Below are 18,596 nucleotides of genomic sequence, written 5' to 3'. Positions count from 1 at the left end.
CGCAATGTGGCCACAGGGTTGGCTGAAGGATTTGAGGTAGAGAAAGACAACAGAAAATCAAGGATGACGCCAAGTTTCTTGGCCATGAACTGAAACGGGGGGAGGGGAGGGAGCGTCAGGCTGGGAAGAAAGAAAGCCAGGAGTTCAGTTTAGGACGTGGAGCGTGAGATGCCTGTGGGGTGTCCTTGTGGCACGTCGAGTGGGACCTAGAACCTGCAATTAGTGGAGCAGCCCTGCCGGCCTTATAATTTGGGGAGCTGTCAGCGTACGGATGGGACTGGCTGGGAGCACAGGGAGTGAGTGTGGTTAGAGGTCAGAGGACTGAGCCCTGGACACGAATGACAAGAGGGTGGGGAGAGGGCTGGCACTGGAGCTGAGCAGGAGCTGCCAGGGAGGCAGGAGGGAAACCTGGACTGGTCCTGGAGTGAGGAGCGGGCATCAGGGAGGAGGGAGTGACCGATGCATCACATGCTGTTGAGGGGCCCAGGGAGATAAGGACTGAGAATGGACCATTGGCCTCAGCAACCTGGAATTTTCTTGGAGAGGTAGGTGCAAAATCTGGATGGGAGCTGGTCAGGAGGAAAGCAGAGGAGGGAAATTGATGGCAGTGAGTCGGGACAACATTTTTGAGCAGTTCTGTTGTAAACAGAGAAAGACGGATGCTACTAGGGTGAAGTGGTGTCAAGAGAGGGTTTTTGTTTGTCTCAATGGGAGAAATGACAGCGTATGAGTATTTCTATGTTGATGGAAAGATCCAGCAGAGGGAACACTAGATGCTGGAAGGGGAAGGAGTGTGGCTGAGTGACGGGGGAGAGAAGACATCCACGTATGTGTGGGGATGAGCATGACTCAGGCCCCCAGAGCTTTCTCCCCTTCACCCCCGTCCCGGATCCTACCCCGTCTGGGAGACCTGAGTCCAAGCTCCTGGGCTGAGTTGCACAGGCCTGAGAACCAGTGAGTGGCCAAGAACAGCCTCTGGGAGCTGGCCTGCAGGTCCCAGGCATGGCCTCAGCCACAGATACGACTGTTCTCTAATGGTCCTGGCTGCCAACCTCATTTCACAGATGCCAAGCAACACGCCAGGCCCATAAGAGGCTGCATGCAGGGGGGTTACAAGCTGCTTCCGTCTGGCCCCGATACACATGTCCTATTTCTCAAACTGAGGCCTGTGGACATTCGGGGACACATTCTTGAGGTCAGACTCTAGGGACCCAGGAGTTCCAGGATGATTCTCAAACGTTGCATTTCCATTCAAAGGCCACCCAGAAGTGAGCTTTACCAACTGCAATGACAACTTGTCAGCTGCTGCAATCGTTGGCAGCTGGAAGTCACCATCACAGCCAGGACTTCAGCTTCTCTGTCAGTATTTTCATCCCGGGGTCCCATTCTTGGGGGCTGCAAGAATTGTTTTCCTTCAGAAGGGGTGTGTGGCTAGCTCAAGGTTGTGCAGCCCTGGGCTATAGTACCACATAGCTCTCGGAGCTGGGAAGGACATTTGAGAGTCAAGAGCCCACCCCTGCTGGGCGTGCCCCTTCGCCTCCCCACCCCACCTGCCCCAACCAGTCAGTAATCCCCCCGACACTCGACACTCGACACTCGACACTCGGGCCGGCTCAGCGTTCCCTGGGATAAAAGGTGGTGGAGAGCTGAGGTCGAGTTTTGGGGACAGACCTAGGAATGGAGGGGACCAGGCTGAGTTGTTCAGAGATACCCTAGAAAGCAGGCGACTTGATGGAGGCTGAAAATCCGTGGGGAGGGGCCCCCAGAAACCATGCTACGCGGCTGCAGGACAAGTGTGTCATTCTGGGTGAGGGAGAGCCTGCCACGTGACTTGCGGGCATGCTGGGCAAGACAGGGGTGGTGGAGCCTGGCCTCAGCCTCAGGACTTGAGGTACCCTCAGACCTGCATGCTTCAGGAGGTGACAGGGAGACTGGCTCAACCACAGGTGGAGTTAGGAAAGAAGGGGAGTGGCCAGAAAGTACAACATAGCGGCTTTCTCCCCGATCTGTGTGTGGGCACTGAGCTGACCTGGGTCCCTGTCGGCACACATCGTGTGTGTGTGTGTGTGTGTGTGTGTGTGTGTGTGTGTGAGAGCCAGCACGTGCCAAGTCGAGCCAGGACGGGGGGAGGCCTTGGGCTGGTGTGACAGCCTCTGGGGGAGGGGAGTTCCCTGGTGGAGCTGTGTCAGTGGGGACGGGAGCACTGAGGCTTACGGAGGATTGCGGTGGACGAGGTGCGATGCCGTGTGTTTTAAATCTGCGTCTCCTTGATTCCTCCCAGTGGCTCCTCAAGGTAAGTAATATTATCTTGAATTTACATCTGAGGGAACTGAGGCTCTAGAAGACTAGTTACGTGGCCTGGATTTTATAGTGGGTCCATGGCAGAGCCGGGAGTCAGGGCCAGCTGTGTGTGCTTGGTCTGCTACCCCAGACAGCTCTCTCTGGGGGCATCCTGGGACCCGCTCAACCTACTTCCGAAGTTTGCCCAAGGAACAAAAGCTGGTATATGTGTTTGCATATTTGTATGTAAATGCAAGTTTCTGTGTGTGTAGACGTGTGTGGTATGTACATATACCTATGCTGGGTTACATGTGTGGACCTGTGCGTGGGAACGCAGACACTGCTGGGTCCCCTCAGCGCTCACCATCGCTGCCTTAGCCAGTGGAGTCAAGGCCCCTGGGAGCAGCCCTCAGCCTGAGACCGGCAGGAGCTGCGGTCTTCATCCCTCAGACCGCACAACCCTGAGGCACCTGCTGCGTCGTCTCCTGGAGGCCCCAGCAGGACTGAGCCCCAGCCCCGTGCTTCTCCTTGCCCGTCCCACTCCCCCAGCCCCTACTTAGTGCTTTAGGTCACCGCCTCCCAAATAAAACACTTGCGTGCAAATCCTTCTCAGGACCTGCTTGGGGGGCTTTTCAGACCGAGAGTGAGTGAATCAGAATGACCACAACATGTTTGTATGCGTGTCATGCTAATTGTGTGACTATATTATCTTGTGTGTGTTTGTATGTACATTTGTGTTTACATGTTTGAACATGTGTACAGACGTGTGTACAAAGGCATGCAGGTTTGTGTGTTGCTACTCTATATGTGTAGATGTGAAAATACGTGGGGGTATATCTGGTTGATTTTGTAGTCTGTGAGGGAGCTGCTTCACGAGTGTGTGTGTGTGTGTGTGTGTGTGTGTGTAGAACTCAGGAGGATTGCACTGGGCGGGGTGAGCTATGGAGAGGTGAGGGGGGAGTCAAGGAGGAGCTCTGAATATTTCAACCTTGAAAACTCATTTCAATTACAATTTACAACCTGCAGACAAAGGCTGCAGTCACCGTAGTAACCACAGCTGCCCGGTTTTGACAGAGAAAATCCTTTCCCAATGGTTCCCCGGCTGGCTGTCACCCGTGGCAGAGCCAAACACATCTCTGCTCACTGTGCCCCGGGACACAATTAGGACATCTTCAAACTGTTGCTGCTGTCACTGCTGCTGTGTGTCTGGAATTTATCTCTTTCACTAACTCTCAGAAATGTGTGTCTTGCTTCCTCACAGAACTGCGGTGCATCTGCCTGGGCCTGTGTGTCCCACCCACTCACAAGAGGGGATTTTCTGACCCCCTTTCCCTCCATGACCACCCACCTCCTCTATCCTTGTAGACAAGGAGTAGCCCTGCAGACTCCTGGTTAGGTCTGGCCTGACAATTGATACAGGGCGAAGGAGGCAGGTCAGGGGCTAGATGGAGGGAGAAGAAGGGGAGGGACAGTTCAGGATAGTGGAAAAGCTTTTGGAGTCAGAGAGATGCGGGTTCAAATCCCAGCCCTGCACTTACCAGCCAGGCCAATCCCCAGGTATGTATGAACACCTACTGGGTGCTAGGATTCCTGCGAGACTCTGGGTTCGTCACCCCACCACCTGCACACCGCGTTAGCTCCTGTGCGAAGGCTTTCTGTGAGCGCCAGACATGCTATTGGGTTGTTTGCTGAGGAGCCAGGGGCCGTGTGGAGAGCGGCACTGGTTATGGGCACAGCTTCAGGCATTCAGCACAGAGCGTCTTGTCCTCGTTTGATTTTTGTTTGTGATTCCTGCACCCCCTGCCAAGTGTGAGTGCACTTAGGCTCCGTTACTGTTGCTCCCTGTGGGGCTCGGGGGGAGGGCCCTCAGGTGTGAGGGGTGTGTCTGAGTGTGTGTGAGTGTGAATGTGAGAGTGTGTGTGGGTGAGTTTGTGTGTGTCTGAGTGTGTGTGCATGTGTGAGTGTGTGTGTGAGTGTGTGTGAGTGTGTAGAGGACATGCTCAAGGCCTAGTGCTCCCTTGTAAGTAAAGGTCCTTTGCAGGTCATGTCACTGTAGCTGGGGATAGAATTGACACAAACATCATGGATGTGACAGTGTGTTGAGAAGTCTCTAGAAGTCCATGGTTAGCACTATGACAGCTCTGGGGTGGAGATTTGGAGGGGGCCGTGCTCGAGGGCCGCTGAGGGCCCCCAGGACCCCAGCACCTTCCCACAGGAGCCTCCTCAGGCAGAGGCAGCTTCCCTGGTGTGACCCCAGTGAGAGCACCTGGACCAGGACCTGAATGGCCCAGGACTGGATGTTTCAGCCGGATGTGCTGAGGAGCGACCCTGGGGACACAGGGAGAGGAGAGGCTGAGGGCAGCTCAGTCGCAGAGGTGCAGCCAGGATCCATCAGCTTGGGTGTGTCCTTGGCCTTGGGAGAGAGCTGCCTTCTCTCTGCAGTGGCCGCAGCCTCCTCCCGCTCTGTCCTGGTTAATAATTCAGTTTCTCATCCATATGAACTGAGGGTGTAATGGGAACTGCAGGGCCGTTGAGTTTTACCTTCTTCTGGCTGCAGAGGACAGGCCCTGGGGGCTGGGGAAGCGAGTATGGGGTCCAGGGCAGGGGCTTTCCAGGCCACCCTATCCCCTCTGTCACCCTTTGGGGACAGGATTGTCCCTTCCATCTCTCTCCCAGCTCTCAGAGCCTTGTGATCAGAGGCCTCAGACAGAGGCAGGCTGGTGAAGCTGGAGAATTTGCTTTCGCATTCATCCTGTCTCTGTGCCTTGGCCTAGAAATAGCTTTGCCTGTTAGCAAAGCTCTGCTGGCCCAGAGCTCCAAGGCAGGGCAGGGCTTGCATCTGTAAAACCCTTGTGTTTGACCAACTTCTGTAGCACTTGGCAAGTACCAGGCCTCTCTTTATGGCCTGTTGTGAATATTAACCCATTAGTCCTCATCGGGCCCTGATCCTGGCCCTCTGAGGTAGGAGCCATCATGATAATCATTTTGCAGATGAGGAAACTAAAGCCTGAGAGATGAAGTGGCAGGTCCAAGGTCACATAGGTAGAAGCATTGGTAGAGCTGGGATTTCAGCCCAGAGAGTCTTGTGCGAGTGCAGTGCAGTGGTAGCAGGTACGGAGGGACTTAGCTGACTGGAGAGAGACAGGGAGGCGGCCTTGGAGCCCACCCCATCTCTAGCCCCGAGGCCACGCCACAGAGCTGTGGGCTGTCTGGACCAAACAGTGCCCCCAGAGCCAACTGGACATCTGTCCCCAAACTGTCCAGTCTGAGTAATGGTGACTCTTGATCTCTGACCCCAAGTTTGGAGAATGTGGAGCCAAGTTCAACCCTTGATCACAGGGTCTTGGTGGCCAAGACAGGGATATGAGACATGCCACCAGCTCTGTGGGAGCCCTGGGCAGGTAGGTCACAATGAATGTCACTGGGTAAAAATGCAGGAATCCAGGGGTGAGCTGGGGACTCCTGGGGCCTCAGGTCAAGTGCAACCTGGGATGGAGGGCAGGGGAAGGGCTAGAGCTGCGAGGGCTCATCCTGTCACCAAGAGGCTGGCTGTGGGACCTGGGGCTTCCCTCTCTGGGTTTCAGTTTCCTGAAAAAGGACAGGACAGGAGCAGAGGACCCCTATGGTCCTGCCATCCCAAGCACTGTGGTCCCATGATTTCTAGTGTCCACTCAGCAATCTGAGTATCTGTACTGAGTGAGCTAGGCTGAGAATAGGATGGGGGCCTGGCCACAGAGTCAGCTGCGTGACCTGGCCAGCTGAGGAGCCATAGATGCCACAGCCCAGTCATCTGATATCCCGGTGAGTCAGTGACTCTCCCTCCAGGTGTGAGGGGATTAGATGGCGGAGCAGACCACAGGTACAGCAGTGTGTTTCCCTGTACCCTGTGTCTGCCTGTGAGGTGTCAGAGGAGGGGGATGGACACAGTGACCTCCGGAATTCCCACCTGGCTCCCACACAACAGATACTAGAGCGCAGGCCAGTGGCCCACGGGGCTGGGTGCAGGTGCAGCTGCTCATCCTGCTGCCTGCTGGGGAATTACCTTGGCAGGAGGCCCTGTAGCGGGGTGACACAGGGTGGGGGTGGCTTATGAGGGTTAATTTTCTTGTCCTGACCTTGAGGGAGGAGGCTGCCTGCCATGCTGTGTGCAGGGGCTGTGGTCTCAGGAGGGTAAGCTGGGCTTCCGTAGTGCTCTGACATCCTCTGCCCCCACCCTGCCATCCCGCCCGCATGTCCTCACCTCAGAATCCCTGCCCTCTCCCCTCCTCCCCTCCTCTCCTCACTTTCCTGTCCCAAATCTGGCTTTTGCAATCCCTCACACATAGTGTGGTACACAGGCTTGGAGCGGTATACCTGGGTTCAGAGCCATCTCTGCATGGTCCTGGAATGTCACTGAGTTTTTCTGTGCCTCAGTTTCTTCATCTCTATAATGGGGTAATTCCTCACCTCACAGCACTGTTGTGAGATTCAATGCGTTAATATATGTAAAGAGCTTAGAACAATGCTGGGCACCGAGAAGGTGCTCCACAGATGTTAGCAGCAGCCCTTCTTCATCATCATCATTGTTACCCAGGGCTCAGGCCAGGAGAAGCACCTCCACCTCCGGAAAGCCATCCCAGCCTGCTCTGGCCCAGGGACCTCTGTCACTTACCTCAGAAACCCCTCATTCTGACCACTTAGCACAGTCATCCTGTGGCTTGTCACCTACCCTGCGCCGGGTGTTTTCCATACTTCATCTCATTTAAGGCTCACAGCACCTCTGTGGGGCAGCATTATGATCCCCTTTACTGAGAGAACACTGAGGCCTCAGGCAGCCAAGAAGCAAGCATGGGGCCCAGAGCAGAGGGGTTGGGTGACCCCAGGGCCCAGGGGGTGAAGATGGGAGGCTAGAGCCCTGGGCCCATGACCCTGGGGAGCCACTGCAGTTTGCAGTGAGAAGGGCATGGTTCCCATTTTACAAAGTTTACTCACCCTGGCTTATGGGAGGGGGGGGTCACTGACTTGGGAGAGGAGTGGGTGGGGACAATGGTGACTTCTGGTGTCTGGAGCAACTAAAGGCCGTTGAGGGCATCAGGAAACCTAGGTCCTGAAACCTGAGGCACTATGGCCAGGCTCTCACCCTCTCTGGGCCTCAGTTTCCCCACTGGGACCCTGTGGGGGGAAGTGTCATCTGGTGGGAGTGGCTGCTTATGGGTGAGCTGCTGTGGGGCACAACTGCCCTCAGTGACAGAGCTCCTGTCCCAGTGATTTCCTGGTCTGTGCCAGGGCCAGCTGCTTCCATGATTAGCCCAGGCCAGGCTGGGGGCCGGAAGGCAGGTACCATAGCCACAGGGCGACAGTGACAAGGGGAACTGCCATGGCTGTTCTGGGGCCACAAGACCCAGGGTCCAGTGGTACAGTGGTCAGAGCAGTGGGCCCTTCCCTTCACCCTTTGGGGCTGTCCCCCAGGCACCGCCACCAGACCATCTCCTGGGGCAATGGAGCAAGCAGGGGCTGGGAGCCAGGAGACCTGGGTGAGCGAACGGCTGTGCCACTTTCCTGCTCGCCGGGTGCTGCTCTGGTTCTCACCGCACTGCTTGCGAGGATGGTGGGCCTCATGGGCGCCCCCCTCTGGGCGTTTGATTGCAGACCGCGAGCGCATTGGGCAGGACTCAGCTTACGAGCAGGAGGGGAAGGTGCAGTTTGTGATTGACGCTGTGTACGCCATGGGCCACGCACTGCACGCTATGCACCGAGACCTGTGTCCGGGCCGTGTGGGGCTCTGCCCGCGAATGGACCCGGTGGACGGCACCCAGCTGCTCAAGTACATCCGCAGTGTCAACTTCTCAGGTGGGGGCGCAGGGCGCAGCACCATCCAACCCAGGTGTCCTGGGCCAGGCAGCCAGGGGAAGGGGTCCTGGGCTCTGTGGGGTGGGAGTGAGGGGTCTCTTCACGTGTTTCCAAAGGTGAATCCTCCCCAGATGTTCCATGCAGGGGCTTCCCCAGGGGCCTCTCTGTCCTGGGCTCATAATCCTCCCAGCCTTTGGGTAGAGGCTCAGCAAAGAAACTGTGTGACACCCACCGGCCCCCACAGGCATTGCAGGGAACCCCGTTACCTTCAATGAGAACGGAGACGCGCCTGGGCGCTATGACATCTACCAGTACCAGCTGCGCAATGGCTCTGCTGAATACAAGGTCATCGGCTCTTGGACTGACCACCTGCACCTCAGAGTAAGCTCCTGGCAGGAGGGCAGGGAGGGGCCCCAGGGGATAGAGAGAGCCACTCACCCCCTCCCAACCCCGGGGTCGGGGAACTGAGGGGAGGCAGCACCTCAGTAATCCTGATCCTCAGGACTGCTGCAGCCAAGATGGAGTTTCCTCCCCTGCCCCCTCCCAGACCCCTGAGGCCCCCACCCCGAAACAGAGGACAGGGCAGCTGGACTTCTGCTCCTGCCCTTTCCTGTGGCCTGGGGCCTTCCTGCCTGCTGCCCACTCGCAGGACAAAAAGCTCTGGATGGACGATTCACTGGAGGGAAATGGCACAAAGGCTTGGTGGGTGTGGGGCAGAAAGATGAGGACGAGGGGCCATGTTTGGACAGAGGAGGATGTCTCAAGGCAAAGTGCTCAGTCAGATGTTGAGTAGGGAGCGGTATGAGAGTTAGTCCTGCAGCACTGTTACGCCTCGCTGGAAGGCCGTCATTCTTCTGGGTATTATGGAGGATGGGAAGGAACTTCTCCTGGGTCCTCCTAGCCACACTTTCCCAGCTCCCATTGTCCCAGGGACATGGTGGCTTTCCCTCTCTGGCCCTCAGTGTCCCCAGCCGTGAAATAGAGTAGTGTTTTTAGAGAGAAAGGACCTGTGGTTCATTCCCCAAGGAAATGCCTATGGACTTGGTCTCTACCTTGCAAGGTGAAGGGTGAGCCGTGCTCGAGTGGGCATGATGTGACATCTAGACGGACCAGAGAGTTTCCAGAGGCCCAGGTCCACGTCTGGCCTCAGCTGTCCTTGTTCCCGATCCCGGGAGAGCTGCATGGATGTCCCCGCTGTCTCCTCTTGTAATAATCTCTTCTAATGATGAGCCCCTGGAGTTCTTCAAAGCACGTTCTGCCCATGATCTCATTTAGCCCAACAATCCTCTCAGTCAGAGGAAGGATCTTAGGAAACCCAGCCTGAGGGGCATTCTGAAGGCCACACAGCACTGTGGGGACAGGGCCCATTCCTATGGGGATGCTCCTCGGGTTGCTGAGCGGAGACAGACAGACAGAACAGGGCAGGTGGGAGCACTTGGCAAAGTGGGGCGTTACCCCAGGTGGAGCCGTGTCTCCTTTTGGTGCAGTGGGTGGAGCAGTGGGGGCCAGTGACTCAGTTCCCTAGCAGCGGCAGCAGCAGCCGCAAATGCTTGCTGAGCACCTGCTGTATAGGTCTGCTGTCCTAAGCATGTGACTTTCTTGTGAGGACAACAGGCCTGAGAGGCAAGCAGGCACTATTATTACCCCATGCTACAGACGTGGTAAGTGAAGGCAGGGTGTGAGGGGGTGGGGCTTGCAGTAGACTCCCCTGAAGGTCTCCTCCCCAGTAATACAAGGTCCTTCCACCGGCATGGAGTTGGGGTGCGGAAGGGGAGAGGAGGGCCTGGACCTCAACTACCACACCTTCCCCACTTTCTCCATGAGTGCTCAGTTTAGGCTGTGCTGTGAGCGCCACAGAGCAGGGAAGGCTCAGGGGGCCGAGGAAAAGGCCTCCCCCTGCCTGCCCACTGTCTTCTTCCAGGGTCTGAGGAGGCCTCTTATGGCCAGTGCCTGGACTTACGACTTCTCTTATAGATCCACAGAGATCCACTGGCCCCCACTATGTGTTGGCCCTGTCTGGGGCCTGGAGAGGCAGCAGGGAAGCAAGCACAAAGCCCCTGCCCTCGTGGGGCTGATGTCCTGATGAAATAAAAGAGTTTGCTTTATGACTTCTAAGTGGCAGCCACCCTAAGTAACAAAGGGCAAAGTGGCTTTATATCTGTTATCACTGGATAAGATGGAAAACAAAGACTCAGAGAGGTTGAAGTGTTTGCTCAATGCCACACAGCCAGCTAGCAACAGAACTGTGATCCCCGAGTGTGACCACATTCACTGCTCTTTCCACTGGAGCTAGAGTTTTCCAGAACACCCACCATCACCCCGTGTCTTCCTGGAAAAGGTCCTTCCCTGGCAGTCTCACAGCTCCGGTACACAGGCATTGTCCTGCCTCGTCTTTCCAGCAGGATGGTGGCACTGGTCATTGCTGTGCTCTTTGGCTACCAGGGAGCTACAGGACAAGCTTCTTCCTCGAGGTTTTCTTCCCCCCTACCATGAGGCCATCTTTGGATTCTCCACCCCACCTTGTTCCTCAGCTCTGAAACCCTCCCCTTGGCCCGGAGCCAACTGGTTATTCTTACTCCAGGAGTGAGTGCCTGGCACATACGTGGCACCAGTGCAGGCTGGCCCACTGCTCTCTAAGCATATGTTTTTCCTAAGAGTCACTTCATGTAGAACGGATGCTTTGAATATGGCTCCTAAGTGTTGTCAGCTCCCTTTGCCCAGTGCCTGGAGCTCTCTGGGGCTAACTTTCCAGAATTTTGTAACATTCATGGTAAGTGCCCATGCTCTTGTGGCTCCTTTGCTCACAGCATTGTGTGTTTAGGGACGTGAGATGGTGGCTAGCACTAATTTAGAGCAAGGTGTAAAGAAGCACTAACCCCTGGGCGCACATTAAGTGTCCTCTGACTAAACCTTTGTTGTGTCTGCAGACCTCAGCTCCCTGTGCCACCTGGAGGAGGCCCCTTGAGCGTGCATAGGCAGCGCTTCTCCCACTCCCGCGAATCACTGCGGGGCTTGTTAAAACTCAGATTCTGAGTCAATAGGTCTGGGGTGGGCCAAAATTTCGCTTTTCCAACCGCCTCCTAGGTTATTCTGCTGCTGCTGGGCTGGGGGCCACTGGTGAGCAGTGAGGCCGTGAGGGGCTGGGAATCAAACTCCTGAGACCTTTGCTCTGCGGTGTGACTAGCCTGTCACTGCTCTGCTCTGAGCTCAGTCTCCCCAGATTCCCCACAGGTCAACCACAGGGGAATCATGTCGGGGAGCTCATGTACACCCAGCTGTTGGATTCAACAGGTCTGTGGGGCCTGGGAGGCCAGATTTTTTGCCAAGTAACTGGGTGATTCAGGTGTGGGTTGCAGGGTGCCCACGGGTGGGGCGGCGCAGGGCACTGGGGGCGTGTGCTGAGGCCCGCTCCTCCGTGCTGTCATTGTCAGATAGAGCGGATGCACTGGCCGGGGAGTGGGCAGCAGCTGCCCCGCTCCATCTGCAGCCTGCCCTGCCAGCCAGGCGAGCGGAAGAAGACGGTGAAGGGCACACCCTGCTGCTGGCACTGCGAGCCCTGCACAGGGTACCAGTACCAGGTGGACCGCTACAACTGTAAGACATGTCCCTACGACATGCGGCCGACCGAGAACCGCACCGGCTGCCGGCCCATCCCCATCATCAAGCTGGAGTGGGACTCGCCCTGGGCCGTGCTGCCCCTCTTCCTGGCCGTGGTGGGCATCGCGGCCACGCTCTTCGTGGTGCTCACCTTCATGCGCTACAACGACACGCCCATTGTCAAGGCCTCGGGCCGCGAGCTGAGCTACGTGCTGCTGGCCGGCATCTTCCTGTGCTACGCCACCACCTTCCTCATGATCGCGGAGCCTGACCTGGGCACCTGCTCCCTGCGCCGCGTCTTCCTGGGGCTCGGCATGAGCATCAGCTACGCCGCCCTGCTCACCAAGACCAACCGCATCTACCGCATCTTCGAGCAGGGCAAGCGGTCGGTCAGCGCCCCGCGCTTCATCAGCCCCGCCTCACAGCTGGCCATCACCTTCAGCCTCATCTCGCTGCAGCTGCTGGGCATCTGCGTGTGGTTTGTGGTGGACCCCTCCCACTCCGTGGTGGACTTCCAGGACCAGCGGACGCTCGACCCCCGCTTCGCCAGGGGCGTGCTCAAGTGCGACATCTCTGACCTGTCACTCATCTGCCTGCTGGGCTACAGCATGCTCCTCATGGTCACGTGCACCGTGTACGCCATCAAGACGCGCGGGGTGCCCGAGACCTTCAACGAGGCCAAGCCCATCGGCTTCACCATGTACACCACCTGCATCGTCTGGCTGGCCTTCATCCCCATCTTCTTCGGTACCTCGCAGTCGGCGGACAAGGTGAGTGTGGGGCCGGCGGGCAGTGGGGTGACGGCTGAGAGCAGGGCTCAGCCTCCAGGGCCTGGCCGGCCATCCACTCTGCTCCAGACCTGCCTTTGTCATGCCTCATTCTGTGCTCTCTCCGTTGTGGGGTTTTTCTCCAGGTTCTGGGTTTTCTCTCCTCTCTCCCTTCATTTCCCTTTTCTCTCCTTCTCCCATCTCTCTCCTTCCTCCTCCCCTCCCCGCTTTTTAGCTGCTTCCTCTTTCCCCATCTCTCCATCCCTGCCTCTCCCACCTCCTCTCTTTCTCCTTCCCATCTCTTCACCTTCTTTCCTCCCCCTTTTCTCTCTTTTCCCTCTCTCTTCCCTGTTAGCCTGGGAGGCTGCACCCTCTGTCATTCTTCATTCTTTTCTAGACTCTTTTCCCTTACTTTTCTCTCTACTCAGCCCCGTCTTCCTTTCTGCCCATTCCTGCCTTCTTCCTCCTCTGTCCGGCCCTCTCTCTGCCTTTACAGGGTCCCCATGGGTCCCTGAGGTGGGAGGTACATGAGACATTCTCTCTCTCTCCCCAGCCCCAAGCCACCCTAACACCCAGCAGTCTGGGACCTGGCAGTGTCAGCCGGGGACCCTTCCCTCTCCCCGCTGAAGCTGCAGACGGGCTGCGCCTCCTGGCTCTGTCAGGCCATCCTGGGAACACCCCAAGGGCCCTGTGGGTTCTGCTCGCATCACAGCACAGGGCTGCCTGGGTTCCAGGGGATTCTCTTGTAGAACTGGGGGCCCCTGCAGCAGAGGCCAGCGACAGGGAGGATCATTGGGGTCCAGGACCCCAGCTCGTGGTCTGAGCTCTGTGTCTAACTGGGATCCTGGGCAAACCGAATGGCCTCTCTGCCCCCAGTTTCTCTATCACTAGACGGGGGCTGTGATCCTTCCCCTGTGGTCCTTCCCCAGGCATTGTAACAATCACACAACATGATGGATGTAAGAGCAACTTACAGAGACTGGGGCTGAGGAGGGTGATGGGGATGAGGTTAGCGAGATGACAGGGCAGGTGGCATATGACCCGCACTTAGCATGTCCGAAGGACCTCCTCATCTGTGGCTTTTAGATGAGTGAGAAGGGAGCCACTGTAAGGTTGTGAGCAGTGAGGGCAGTGTTGATGTGGGTTTGAAAGGGTCCTCTGGCTGCAGGGTGGGGCCCTGAGGAGGGTGGGGTGGGATCAGGGCACCAGTGTGGAGGTTACTGGATAATCCCGACTGAATCCCGACTGGAAGCTGCTGGCATCAGGAGTGGTGAGGAGTGGGGGATTCTGGATGTGTCAGGCAGTGGGACTGGTGGATTTCTGATGGATTGTATGTGGGTGAGAGACGCAGAGGAGAGTCAAGTCAAGGGTGACTGTGGTTTTTGGTGTGAGCACGGGAAGGAAGGAATGTTGCACACTAAGGTGGGGAGGTGTAGAGGAGCCGGGGTGGGGCGCAGATCTGGACGGCCTGTGGACATGCTGCGTTTGGGATGCCTGTTAGTGTCCAAGTGCAGCTGCTGAGTCAGTGGTTCCAGGAGTCTGGAGTTCAGGGGCGAGGGCCAGCCTGGAGATGTAACTGGGATGTCGTCAGCCTGTGGATGGCATTTAAAGCCGTGAGCCTGGGTAGGAGCTCCTAGGAATGCTTGGCTTTCAGTGAGGCAGACACCAAAGCCATGATGGATGGGTGCTTGTCATAGCCCAGACACTTTACCTAATGGCCAGCGGGTCTCACAATAGCAGGCGAGGGTAGATAGCACCATCCTCATTTACAGATGAGGACGTGGAGGCACAAAAAGGCAAAGTGACTTGTCTAAGGTCACACAGCCAGTAGGTCGCACAGCGAGACATGACCCTACTCTGTCGAACTCAGAAGCCCTCAACCCACAAACCCCCTCTGGGGTACCTCACCTGCCCTGGGGATTCCTTGGTAGGTGCCCACCTCTTCTCCAGCTCCTCAAGGGCAGGAGCTGTGCTCTGCACTCCAAATGCCTTGGACCAGGCCCGGGGAGACCGGTGGCCTGTCTCCCAGTGGTGGTGTTGTGGGCTGGGGGTTCCAAGAAGCAGACCTTGGGGCTGGCAGTGTGTGCTGATGTCCGAGACCAGGCCTGGCTCCAGGCCACCAAAGCAGCCACCGTGCCCAGCTCATACTGAGAGCCAGGTCTCCTGTTCCCACCAGACCTGCAGGAGGCCCTCCCTGCTGAAGGCAGGTGCAGGCACAGCCCCCCCACCCTGAAGTGCCCAGGGGGCCCATGAAGCCAGCAGGGGAGGCCGCCCCACTCTGCAGGAAGCTGGCAGTTTGAGAAATTACCCTCAATAATACCAGGAGGCCCCTTCCCACGCCTCCTCAGAGAGTAGAGGTACCCAGCTGGGAGGCCGACAGCACGGTGATTAAGCCCCTGGCTCTGCCTTCCATAATTTCCTCAGGCTGCCTGCTGCACACGCTCTCTAGTGGGGTCCCTGCCAAAGCAGAGTATCAAGTGTCAGACCCTCCCACCTCCAGACTGGGGCCCCCTTCACTCCACCAACATCTCTCCAGGTGACCCCACTTGCCTCTGATTTCTCCCTTTTTAGGAGGCTCTCTTCAGCACTGATTATGAAAAGGAGACTCTGAGGTAATCTCTTCTGAGGCCCAGACAGGAGCAGGGCCTTGTTCCAGGTCACATAGCCGGCTGGCTTCACACCCATATGAAGAGCTGGCCACAAGACCCAGCTCTACCCCTGATGGTGGGACATGGGACGTGCCCCCTCCTTCCCTGGGCTTCTGCATGAGGAAGGGGTGGAGGAAATGAGCTCTGAAGTCCCTGCCAGTTCAGACCACAGGCTTCTTAGAGGCTCAGGCCACCCTGGGACTGGATCTGTGCTGTGTCACGTCAGAGCTGCAACATGGCCCAATGGAAGCTGCAGGCCTGGCTGCCAGGTGTGTGTGTGTGTACTCGTCCCTGCAGGTGTGGATGGAATGGAGTGGGGCTGTTGTGAGGAGTTGTGGTGTGGGTACAGAGTGTGTGTCTACAGATGTGTGTGTCTTTTTGTGCATGTTCAGTGGTGGATGGGCGGTGTGTGTCTATGTGAGTGCATGTGGGTGTATGTGTGTGCACATTGGTGGGATGGGCAGGTGGGGGGGTTCATGGCTGCGGTGTGTGTGGGGGTGTGCAGATTAGCTGTGTGTACCCAGCAGTGTATGTGCAGATGTGTGAGTGCAAGTGTGAGTGTGTGCGGGTATATGTGCTCAGGCATGCATGCAGATGGATGTGAATGCACCTGCATGTATGCACGTGTGTGAACCAGGTGTGTGAAGGGGTGAATGTGTGTGTGTGAGTCAGGGAGGATTGTGCGGTTGTGAGTTCAGGTGTGTGTGAATGCAGAGATGCATGCGTATACAGGGTGTGTTTGTGGGCGTGCATGTGTGCAAACGTGCTTGCAGGTGCTCTGCTGTGCCCCTTCCCCCAGGGTGCAGGCGGTGGTGCAGAGCGGAGCTGTCGTGCGCTCTGGTGAGCATGTGGTGGATTTCCCAGCCTTAGCCTGGATTTCCAGGGTTTCCCACCACAGCCAGGCAGCTTTACCCTGAGCCGACTGGAGCGGGGTTTCTGCACCGTGTGGGGTTACTGCTTAGCCGGGCTTGGGCAGGACGTGGCCACAGAGGCCGGCCAGGTTGTGAAGTTCACTTGTCTGGTTTATATAGACTCTGAGGATCTCAGTGCCCACGGGGTCAGTCTGGGAAGTGGCCCAGAGCAGGCCAAACTCCTCCATGGCCCCCACCAGGGCCCCTAGCACTCTGTCCCCACCAGGCCTTGCACAGAAACAGCAACTCCATCACCCACTGCCACAGCAGCTCCTTTCTGTGCCCTTTGCCCCACCCCAAGGTGACCTCTGTCCTCCCTATCAGACCCAGCCCTGACCGCCTCCTTCCCCGGAGAGCACTGACTTGTGAAGCTTAAAGCAGGATTCCTTATAGAGCATGGTGTACAGCAAGGCCCTGACCAAAGAAGGGAGTGGGAATGGCAGCAGTTTGGGCACCTCTGGGTTGGGAGATGGGTGGATGGGAGTGAAGGTGAAATCACGTTCTGAAGGTGGCCTCTCTTTCTGCCTGTTTTTAAGACCTGCACCCAGGGCCTTTTCTCTGGAGGAGTGCCTGGTGTGTTCTAGAGGTTCTAGACGACCCCTGCTTCTCCAATAGGGCTAACATGCTACCACCTCCTGCTGGCAACGTGCACCTTCACACAGGGGGCTCCAGAACAGTGCCCAAGCCCGTGGTGGGGTGGAAATTCCAGACCCTGGGGCAAGGAAAGGGACTGGGTGTACACAGCCCCACTTCTGCTGTGCGCAGGGCAAGCCACCCCCAGCCTGGGATGGCTAGAGGGGCCCAGGGCCCATGCTGGGAGAGGGGCAGCAGCAGGTGGGGGCTGCTTTGCCTCGGTTTGCTCTGCGTACTACACCCCTCCTTGTATTGTGTTTGCAGAAAGGCTCCTAAGCTGGAAAGCAGACTAGGACAAAACACTAAGGACTGTGCCATGCTTGTGAAAACTCCAGAGTTTTCAGGGTGCAGCACAAAATGAAAACAAAGGACCCTTGTTAAAGAATTATTCAGGATTCCAGATGGCAGCAGCAGGACATTAAACCAAGCGCGGCCCATCTAAGCACAGGCCTCTGTGTGACTGCCCAGGTTGCGTGCCTGGGGGCTCACTCTGCCTGTGGTAGTGGAGGGGCTAAGCGTCCCACACTGGGTCAGGGCAGCGTGGAATCAAACCCAGGCCCCTGGCCCCCAACACAAGTCTGTGTCCACTGCAGGTCTCACTCAGGGCTCCGCCCAGAGAGGGGGGCCTCTATCCCCATCCCACCATCTCCATATGGGCCCAATTGTACCCCCATAACAAGGTGGGGACAAAGGGCCCAAGATGGAAACATGATCCCTATACCCAAGAACGCCCAGTATAAAAGGAGAGACGGCCCCTGCCATTAGGGAGCCCCTGTCTAATGAGGGCGACACCCTGTCCCCAGGGAACTCCCAGTCCAATGGGAAGACCAAGCTAACAGGTGTATTCTTGTTATCCCAGACTTCTGTTTCATCCAGGAGTCTATTGTGATGCTCTGGAGCCCCCTCCCCTCCCTTCCTCCTCTCCTGGCCACCAGCCCCCTCTCAATGGCTTGTCATGACCTTTCCTCATCCGCTAGCTGGGAGGCAGCTCCCTGCCGTGGGTGAGAGTGTGGTTTTCGTGTGAAGACTGAGGTGGCTGTCTGTCTGAGGAGGGCTGTGTGCTCACTGGGGAACAGGCCCTCTTTCCCCTGGATCTGTGACATTTTTCTGAACAGTGGAAAATGGAACAGCCTCTCCACACTCCTAGCATCCTTCCCCAACTTTTATGTGGCTTCACAGTCTGTGCTTGGGTAATAGCATCATGGTTTGGGTGAGGTAGGCGCTATTATCCCATTGCACAGATGAGAAAACTGAGGGGACAGAGGGATGAGACTTCCCCAGGGTCACACAGCTCTCTCCTGTCAGACCACAGAGCTTTTCCAGCCCCTCTCCCAAAGGTGGGAAACTTGAGGAAGGGTGACTGGAATGAAGGCCTTCCGTTCCAGGTCATGAGGTATTTATGGAGAGGAGCAGGAGATGGGGAGGACCATGAGAACAAAGACCTGCCTCCCACCCCCAGGGGCTACCAGATGAAGCCAGGGCCCCTGGGACCTCAGGAAGCAAGCCAGATCCATGTCCCCCGCTGCTGGTCTGGGTGCAAGGAATGAAGAGTGTCATGGGGTGTTGGATAGAGCTTCGGTCAGGGAAACTTCCAAGAGGAGGTGGCACATCAGCCAGGCCACAGGGGTGGGGGCCGGAAACAGCAGATTTCGTGGGCAGAGCATCATGCTTCCCCATGCCCCGACCTGGGGGCCACAGCCTGAGCCTCCTTTGGCCCCACCCCGGCTGAGGGCAGCCAGAGGGGCTGCTGAGCTCTGGGGGACTGGGAGGGAGAGACGAGGAGGGGAATCCCGGGTGGAGTCGGTGGGAATTGTCAGGCCCTGCCTGGAAGGCCCCACTATTGAAGAATGGATTATCCGACACCCAGATTAATGGACTTTCATTTTGCTAACCATCTGTCACCGTTAGTGCTGGCGAGCGAGCGTGAAATG

At 57.1% G+C, this 18,596-nt stretch overlaps 1 protein-coding gene across 7 annotated transcripts in view; it reads left to right on the top strand.

The window, feature by feature from the left end:
- The window catches only part of GRM4 (glutamate metabotropic receptor 4), a 120,865-nt gene that overhangs the window by 92,827 nt on the left and 9,442 nt on the right, over positions 1-18,596 (top strand). For 5 of the 7 annotated variants that reach the window (XM_074332812.1, XM_074332815.1, XM_019738762.2 and 2 more), the window contains 4 exons: positions 7,909-8,109; positions 8,354-8,490; positions 8,657-8,806; positions 11,541-12,476. In XM_074332812.1, coding sequence (XP_074188913.1) covers positions 7,909-8,109; positions 8,354-8,490; positions 8,657-8,806; positions 11,541-12,476 — 1,424 coding nt within the window. The remainder of the gene's footprint in view (positions 1-7,908; positions 8,110-8,353; positions 8,491-8,656; positions 8,807-11,540; positions 12,477-18,596) is intronic. The other 2 variants (XM_019738764.2, XM_019738765.2) reach the window with 1 other exon arrangement.

This window comes from Rhinolophus sinicus, linkage group LG05 (genome assembly GCF_036562045.2).
Source record: "Rhinolophus sinicus isolate RSC01 linkage group LG05, ASM3656204v1, whole genome shotgun sequence".
Lineage (NCBI taxonomy): Eukaryota > Metazoa > Chordata > Mammalia > Chiroptera > Rhinolophidae > Rhinolophus > Rhinolophus sinicus.
The sequence above is the reverse complement of the archived record's forward strand: the minus strand, read 5'-3'. Positions and strand labels throughout refer to the sequence as shown.